General features: G+C 43.8%; 1 protein-coding gene across 2 annotated transcripts in view; it reads right to left on the reverse strand.

Moving 5' to 3' along the window:
- SULT4A1 (sulfotransferase family 4A member 1) overlaps window positions 1-8,300 on the reverse strand; it is a 32,962-nt gene extending 24,662 nt beyond the window's left edge. Inside the window, exon 1 of one of the 2 annotated variants that reach the window (XR_012836543.1) lies at window positions 7,950-8,258. Coding sequence is in view for 1 of the 2 variants with exons in the window: in XM_075759902.1 (XP_075616017.1) it covers window positions 7,950-8,118 (169 nt within the window). In the remaining variant the exon portion in view is untranslated. Of the gene's footprint in view, window positions 1-7,949 lie in introns of both variants that reach the window. The other variant, XM_075759902.1, reaches the window with a different exon arrangement.
- Between the last annotated feature and the right edge of the window lie 1,153 nt (window positions 8,301-9,453).

Below are 9,453 nucleotides of genomic sequence, written 5' to 3' on the forward strand. Positions count from 1 at the left end.
CACACACAACAAAACACTTCTCTTGCTTCTGAATCTGCAATATATTACAGGATTGACAGAACATAAATGGTTTATTTCTTTTGTAAGAGTCTGTAAGACACTTCCGTATACAGAACCATAACTATTTCAACTCTTGTGCCCCACCTTCTCCAAGGTGTCAAAGTGATGAGAGGTTGGGTGCTTCACGTTATTAATCCTCTGTTCATTGCTCCCTCCCACTGAGGGGAAAAACACATTCCTACATACCTGCATTACTATTTGCTCAGCTTTAATACCTAGATGATTAATTCAATTTCAGAGCTATAATTTGCTAGTTTCTCTATAAAAATATAGGTGCTAGGTGACACCCTTTGTTCAAGAGAATTTCTTGTTGATATATGTAAAGAATTATAATAGAGAAGAAATACATCCACATGCCTCCAGTGGAAAACATAGACAAAAAGATTATGACTTATCCAAGGTCACAGAATCTCTAGCCAAAAAGTTGTATCACATGCCCAGTGTTCCAAACTTTGCATCACTTCTAAAGCAGCATTGATGGGTCAATACAGGGGGTAGTTCCTTCTCCTCAGCACAGGGTGTATGAATCCCTACTGTACCCAACAAGAGAAGTCTTCATTTAATAAAAGACTGCATAATAAGAATGAAAAATGATGTGTGCTTAATCTCATTCAGTCCAATGTTCAAGCATTTTGCTTCCTTTCATTAATATCTTCACTATGAAAGATGAAGATAAACATGAAATGAGAATGACTGGCTGTTGGGTTTGGCTGATTTACTTAATTTTCCAATTCTTTAGTCTGAGATCTTTATAACTAATCTGGTCAATAGTGATTTCACATGTCCAGCATATGCTCTTTACACAGGATAAAATATTTTTTCTTCCCCCCCCCCAGCTTACTTTCAAAAAGCAAGTTCCTCGAGTTTTGCACTACTTCACAGCAGGGAAGCACTTATGCTACATTTGCAAAAGACCCTGTGAAACCTATTCAGTAGCTGGAGAATTCTTCCTCTACTGAACCATTTGTTCCGTCTCTAGTAACATCTCTTCACTGGTTTGATAAAAGGCTCATGAGAGAAACGCTTCTAGCTAGATAACAAAAACAAGTTTTCCTTAACGACAGATTTTTCTTCTCCACCTTTATTTCCTGTTTGAGGCACGTAAAGACCTATTCAATTCTACTCCCATTGAAATCAAGTCAAATGCATCAGTGGCAAACTTAACGTTGTCTTCAATTACATATTATGTGATGTTTGTTTATCATTTCTTTGCCTAGAAGTATTTAAGACTGAGTCAATACCACAAGATATTTTGAGTTATTCATAAATAAAACAAAAGATAGATGCATTTCAAAAGGACTTGCAGAGTACAGGAACCCAGTAGTCCTAACCCCCATTAACACTTGTCTACAGGTGTTACTTTCTGCATGTGAGTGGTCCTCAATGGACTGAGTTTGAGCAGCAGAGTATTCTTCTAATTGGTGGAAGGAATGTGACTTCAATCACCAAGAGCATGAAGTCAGATTAAAATATGGACCCTGTACATCAGTTCCTAAAAGGACAGCTCACAAAACATACCTCTATCACCCAATGCAGTTTGCTGTTCCCTTTCTGCTTGCGTAAGAAATCCATTCTTTCCAGCCTGCTTGTATGAGAACTGATGCACATTCATATTGCATTAAAACAGAATGTTATCTGAGCTTTATAAATTACTTAAGATAGAGAAACCAAGTAATTGTGATGTTATTGTAAAAGAGAAAAAGTTAATACCATATTCTGATTTTAAAGACATTAACTAACGTGTTCTTCCACATTCACAAAACTAACAGAGGTTTCCCATCATTCCATGTCACAGGGAAGAGCTTTTAACTGTGCATAATATTGCCTCAAAAAACAGAGGTCAAAGGAAAAGAATCCCACATGTATTTCGTGCAAAAGTATCTTGATTTTTAAGCCAACCTCTTGATTTCTTGAGGCATGCCTCTGGGCCAGTAACATTTGCATTCATTCTTTAAATGAAAATGGATTAAGCTTAAGGCACCAAAATCCTGCAAACAGAATAGGACTATAAATGCAGAGTAGCAGAATCTAGCTCTTTTGCAACTGCAAAACTGTTGTTACAAAATACCAACAAAACTCTTGGGAGGAGTTCTGTATAAGAACACTGGAAAATAAGGAAAGTCAACTAATTTAATACATAAACACCCATGTACATGCTTGTGTTCCCTGAGGAGCCTTAGGTACAATGGCATAGGGCCGTGTCAGACTTGCCATTACCAGGGTAAACCTCTGCAGTCCATGGCAGCTGCCTCACATCACTGTCTGACAGCTCCCAGCCTAGAAACTCCCACAGCTTGGGCACGTCCTTGGGTAGCCTTTCAGCCCGATTCTCCTCTCATTTATGACCACGTAAATCAGGACTGATTGTCAGCAGTGTTAGACCCATGCATATCTGGGTAGGTGGGAAGAATCGTATTCCTTGTCCTTAGGCTTATCAGTCTGTTACATCATACAGAGGCTACTAGTCTATGTTAACTAGTTAAGCAGCAAGTCAGGGCACTGAAAAAGTACAGCTTACCAAGCCATAACTGAGGTATGCTTACAGGCAGGTAACAAGAGGACACAGGCACAGCGATTCCCTGACGTAACATTCAATTGACATAGCTCTGTGCAGACCTGTCACCTACTCACTGATTGCTATGGCAGGTAACTGCAGATACCTTAGCTGGTGGATTAGATGTCCACAGACTGCAGGATGCTCCTGCAAGCATAGGTCATGTGTAGCCACATAATCTTAGTCAAGCAATAATACTCTTTATATTGAGCAATAAGAGTACTACTGTGCAGCACAATCATGCTTAAAGAACCAGAAACCAATCTTACTGGTAAATATAACAGCCAAGAGATTTTTATAATCTGAGGAAGATGTGAAGGGTAGGATTGCACAAGACAAACAAAGCAAGATTTTGCACAAGGCATAGTCATTTGGTATGTTTTCTTTACATCAAGACATTTTGCCAATATGTTTTTATAACATGGTCCCATAGACAACTAAGACTGATTGGAAGATGCAGGGGAAGAAGAGGCCAGAGATAAGAAATCCTTAAACCATTTTCACAAAGAAAAACTACATGTGTCTACAGCCCCCATGGTTTAAGCCTCCCTTTGAAGTATAACAACTTTTTGAGTGCTGAGATTCAAGACATTGATGAGCACAAGTCTTAATTTTAGTGAAGAATCAAACAAGAAAAGTGGGGTTTACATGATACCCTCTGTATCTGGTTCACAGCCCAGCAGCTGTGATTGTCACTGCCGTAACAGTCAATGGATCAAACTGTTTCCCCATAGCAGAAGAAAACCCTAGGGCACATAATCTTTCCATGCCAGGGACAGTAACAGACATTACAGTACAAGGGAAAATGGCCATGTAAGAACACAGACAGAGCCCCTGACATGCGCAGAGAAAGGGCAAGAACAAAACCATGAACAGAGCTCCTCCCATCAGCCAGGGAAGGGATTGGGGCACTCTGGTGCCCAGCAAGAAGAGGTGTTTGATTCAGGAGCACTGGAAATAGAAGAGGATAGAGTGGTATGCATGCAGTGGGAGAGGCATGCAGAACAGGAGGAGACACAAAACCCACAATGCGTGCAATGCACTTTACAAACAGATAACTGAGAAGCATGACCTTCTCCTGCACATACAGAATCTTTTAAGCAAATAAAATCATGGACAGCTCAATTTAACTTTCTCTGGTTGATTTCATACAACACCAGCACTAAGTGTTAAAGAATTTGAAAGAGGAGAACTCAATGCATGTACACACAGGAAAACTGTCCTTGAACTGATCTGCAAATTGGCACTTCATTAGGCCAAAGGCCTAGAGTCAGCCATCATATTCCCTACAAGCTAATGGGTAGTTATAAAAATCTAGTGCTGCAAGGAAAACTCAAAATGCTATCTACAAAAAACCACCTCCAGACAGGCAAAGACCATATCCAGCACTTGCTCTTCTGACCTGTTGTCTGGAATTAAATGCAAGAATTCTGGACTTGAAGCTGATATTTGCCCAACTACTGATATTTTCCCCACACAGACCTCCAGAAAATCATTTGGCAAAATAATCAACATGGGAGAGACAGCTTCATTATTAATGTAAACAGCTCACTTTCTCAAATTACCAATTTTGCAAAAGGCATTAATTCATGGGCTTTGACCCAAGAATGCAAAATGCACTTTCGTTCAATGCACAGATACAAGATGGTATTAAGAGGGCTATTGCACACCACTTGAGTAAAGCAAATGGACAGATTATGTACAGTCAAGGGTCAGCAGTATAAGACATAGCAAAATACTAAGTCGACCTGGACTCAATACTATACTTTAAGGACTGATTTAATTCCACTGAAATCATTGACCTTAACAGACGGCTAATCTAGCTCTTGGCATGGTGACTGAGGGAATACCATGAAAGAATCTGCTTATTCATCAATTCTGTAGTTTAAGTTCATAAAGAAGAATTTTAATTTTCAAGTAAGGTACAAAAAACCCACAGTATGAGAGGGTTCAAGGAAGGCTGTGACAGAGGCACAGTGTTTCCTATGAACATTGCATCTGTATCTTATCTGTGAAGCAATCAGTTACATGAGATCCAATTACTTAATGCTATAGAGAATGTACTCCATTTTACATGGCAGGTATTTTAAATCTCAGTGTGTCCCATTCAGCCTGCCCATTCTATACTACCAAGTTACATGAAAGACGAAAACTTGTGACTTCATTTCTTCAAGAGCAGTAGCACACCTGATTTTAAATTATGCATCATGATAAAAAGATTTTTTGTAATTACAGTTCTACTATATACATATGCATAAGCATAGATGCACATTCACATATTTACATGTCTGAAAGTCTCTGGGTTTTAGGTATAAGCTTCTAGTCCAGCAGCTCCCAAAAGTTGTTACCATTGATTGGAAACAGGTGTTAAGAATAATTAAAGAAATAAGGAGTATCATTATTTTGGCTTCCATCAGTGGAAATCACATTAAAGCAGATTCATTTTCCATTAGGCTTATTACATTATTCCCAGTAAGGCCACTGGCACATTCAATTTTCTACTGTTATTGGACCAGCTTTTTCCTGGGTCACTCCCAATTTACCAATATCTGTACCTATTTCCAAGCACTTGTCTCCATTTCACATGTTCAGAGCTGTATTGTCTACTCTTGCAGAGTATGTCTTCAAAATGGCACACATACTACTTCTTCAGTCCCTCAGATTACTGAAGCAGTCCTGACCCTATAAGCCACTTGTGTATTTTCTTTGCCAGATAAACCAACATATGGTCAACAGCCACCAATGAAGCCTTCTGCTATTGGATTGTAGCATAGGACTCCGTAAGAGCTAGAAGCTCTGGCCTCTCACACATCTAGCAGCAGGGCTTGTTTGTGTATTTTCCACAGTTTGAGCAGATGGACAGCTGGTGAAACACTGAACAAAACTGATTTCTTTAAGAACAACAAAAGAGTTTTCCATTGAACCTATCTGACATTGGTGCACTTCTCTCTTCCTAAAACTGTTGTCAAAATATTATTGAAATTTTGTTCAAATGTAATTTATTACAAAAACTAGGTAAGTGGTCCCAATCATGTTTTACCTTTAAAGATTACAAAAAAAGCCAAAGTATTTCACCCCAAATAATTATATTTTGTGCATGAAATCTGTTTTGTAAACCTACTTTTTTGATTACAGCAATCTTATGTAAATTCTGATTAGCTCCAGTAAACAGAAAAATCTTTGTCAATGTTACTGAGACACAGGAAGATGAAGTTGTAGTTAAGGTAATGCAGAGGAGCTTGGGGTTCTGAACTCAATTTCTGGCTTTGTTGTAGACTTCCTGCATGACCTTGGCTAAATCAATGGGAACCATATTTGGACAGCCTAATTTCTACTGACATGCCTGTCCCTAGTCAGCAGACCCTTTGATAATTGATTCAGAGGCCCTAAATAAGGCACAGAGCTGTAAGCCACATAGGGTCAGCTGACAAAACAAGTTCCAAGGGTCTCAGTAGACTTCAGGCAACCTAAAGGTGGAGCTTGCAGACATTATATTGTCCAGAGCCTATTCCCATGACAAGGGCATCAGACTCCTCAAGACCTAAGTATTCTCTTTCCTGTTTTGATCCCAATGCTGTTTCCCCAGCTCCTCCACACAACACTCTACCTTCAGCTTTGGTGCCCCAGTTCTCAATCTTCCTTTTTCTTCTTCCACAGTGACTGTTAGTAAATCCTCTTTGTAAGTGGACAGTTCCCTGTCACTGGCCTCAGCTGCAGCCTCAAGAGACATAGTATGATGTTGCTATACTCACAAAATAATAGCAAATTAAATATTATGCAAGCTGGCTTTCCACAGCCAAAACTAAACTACTGCCAGCTGACATATTAGTTATATTGTGCCTGGCTGCTGGAAACAGAGGTTACCTGAGGATATTTAATGATCCATCAATATGAAGTTGGGGTGCTATACTAACACAGGAACATTGTAAACCCAGATTTGCAAAACTTGAAATCTTAAAACTGAGAGAATTAAATAGTGTTCTTGTTCCATGCTATGAATCTTTAAGAAAATAGTTTAAAAGAACAATAAAGATGCAGCTGTCTGCACCTAATCCTATCATTTTGGGGGCCACCCATCTACATACTATCCTTATGTATGCATCTATCAAGCTCTAGCCAGTCTTTAACAGCATCATTAGTAATGAAATACCAAAAAATGTGAAGACAAATATGTGAAATTGCTTGAGAAATGATAACATAATAGATGCTGCATTGTAGAAAATGTGTATGTTTGAAGCTACACACCAAGAAATAGAAAGATGTTAGCCATTCATACAACAAACAATGAAATAAGTCAGAAACCTATGCTATTGAAACATTTTACCAGGGTATTTACAGAGATAACATCTGATATCTCCAGTGGGCTTTGAATTTTCTAGAAAGAGATCATCTTATTGACAGGAAAAAAGTCACTCAACAATGTGTTTAATAAGAAAGTCTATCTGGTTTTATCAGGCAGGTTACAAACCTACCATATTGTCTGCCCCTTTGCAAGACAGCATTTTATCTGTATTAATGCAGCTTAAACATATTTGCTTGGAAACAGAGAGCATAAGAAACCAAGAAACATGACATTAAAAGCATACACCTGAATGGTATAAAACAGGCAAAGGATGGCATTTACTAGAGAAATGCACACTTATACTGCTAGCAGGAGGTATTTCTGGTAATTCAGGCAGTGCAGTGAGAATGTACTTTAAGCACATGTTCTCCCAGAAGAATCTGTGCAGCTGCCTCAGGAGCACAATACAGAGTGCTGTAGAGCAGACAGCAAACCTGTATGTCAGATGAGAAATCTGTATGCGTGCTCCATACGTTCCTACTTTTCTACATGTAGAGTGAGTGAGACCTCCCTTGCCTGGGGCAGCATCTTTATTCCCCAATAGCTCAGCTGGTGGGCACCGGGACCACCGAGACGAGGACTACAAACAGCAGCACCTGGCGCTGGCTTGTATTTAAACTGGGTGGGTACCCCCAAGGGCAGGGAGGTGCACGCCCCACCCGTGCCTGGAACCCGGGCGGGGCAGTCCCCTCAACTCCGAGGGGCTTCAGAGGCCGCCGGCCTGAAGGGCAGCTCCTCTCGGCACACGCGTGCGGCGGCAGGGCGCAGGCCTCGCCCCGGCCTCCCGCGGGGACGCGCCGCCGCCGCGCAGCGCCCGCCGGGCGGGGACGGCCGCCGGGGGCCCGGGGCCGAGGGGGCGCCTCCCGCCCCTCCCAGGGCCGGCTGCCCTGTCAGCAGGGGGAAGAGGAGAAGCCGCCCCCAGCACCCAGCCCACCCCCTCAGGAGCAGCCCCGGCCCGGGCGGGAGAGAGGGAAGTGAGTCCCGCCCGCCTACCTGATTTGGGGTAGGTGACAATCCAGACGTCGCTGTCCCTCACCGGGAAATTGGCGATCTCCTCCATCTTCCCCCGGCAGAAGGGCGGCAGCCGCACCCCATTGTACTCGAAGTACTTGCTCTCGAACTCCCCGGGCGTGCTGGGGGTCTCGGCCTCGCTCTCCGCCATCCTCTTCCCTGCCAGCCGCGGGGGCGGGGGGCGAGGCGCGGGGGCAGCGGACGCTCGGGCGGGCGGGCGAGCGGCGGGCGCGGCGCGGCAGCCCCTGCCCCCGGCACGCCCCCACGCACGTACGGGGAGGGGGCGCGGGGCTGGCGGGGCCGCACCGCCCGGCGGCGCATGGGCTCCGCGCGCGGTGATGTCATGCGCAGCAGCCGCAGCGCCCGGCGCCAGCGGCCGGTAACGGTCGGTCCGCCGCAGCGCCCGCCGGGCGGGCAGGGGGTGGCTGGCTGTGCTCCCTGCCAGCCCCGCTGCTCTCCGGGCGGGCCGCGAGCCGCAGGCGGCTGAGGCAGCGGGTGGAGGGAGGACTTGCCTGCCTCGCTTTCACCTCAGAGCTCAGCCCGCAGCACAAGGCTCCGCGGTGGTGCGGCAGCGCCGAGGTCCGGCCTCAAAGAGAGCAGCTAGCAGGCGGGGGAAGATGTGCGGAAGAGGGGGGTGAACAGCCCCGGTCAGGCGCTCCAGAGACAACTTGATGTCCTTGCATAGCGCATAGGGAGGGTCAGAGCAAGGAAGGGGGTACACACCCACCTTCTTCAGCAGCACAGGTCATTTGCTCCTTGCAGTGCTCAGGTTTAAACCCATACCTGTTTTTAACGTGATAAACCCTTCATCCTGGTTCCCTCTTCCCAGTTTCTTGGGTGCTACCTCTGTATCTGGTAGGGTAACAGCTCTCATTACAGCATGGGGCATCTTGGAGGTGCCCCCAGGCCTGAGCAGGTACACAGCACATCCCCTGCCAAGTCTGACTTGCTTCCTGGGCTTCCCAGGCTGGTGTCAGAGTTGACTCATTAACTTACCTTGTTTGGTAATCATTAGGCAGCAGAAAGCAATCCTATCCCAACACCACTGGGGGCTGGTTAGCAAGGACATGGCCTTATCTACACTGTGGCTACTATCTACTCATCCTTATTACAGCAGCTCCTATCTTACTGCTCCTAGCAGCACAAATGAGGCCTAGGGCAGAACTCAAATAGCAATCCTAGTTGGATATATGGGTAAAACAGCCCAGGTGTTGCTGCTCAGGGTATTTAAGGCCTATTGGTGCCTGATGGCAAGGCATAAAAACTCTAACCTACAGAAACGAAGACTGTTTTGGCTGTTTGGTATGAATGCAAAGCTAGCAGTAGTTCAACAAAATCAAGACTGCTGTTAGTTCCAGAAAGGTTAGTGAAGAGTTTTGGTTTAGTTTACTCTTTTTGACTTTATAACAGCTGCTTTATTTTGTATTTTATTTAGTATGCTTCTGTAATAGTACTAAAATGTAATAAAAGTTCTCTGAAATCTTCC

The sequence above is a fragment of the Balearica regulorum genome, chromosome 1 (genome assembly GCF_011004875.1).
Source record: "Balearica regulorum gibbericeps isolate bBalReg1 chromosome 1, bBalReg1.pri, whole genome shotgun sequence".
Lineage (NCBI taxonomy): Eukaryota > Metazoa > Chordata > Aves > Gruiformes > Gruidae > Balearica > Balearica regulorum.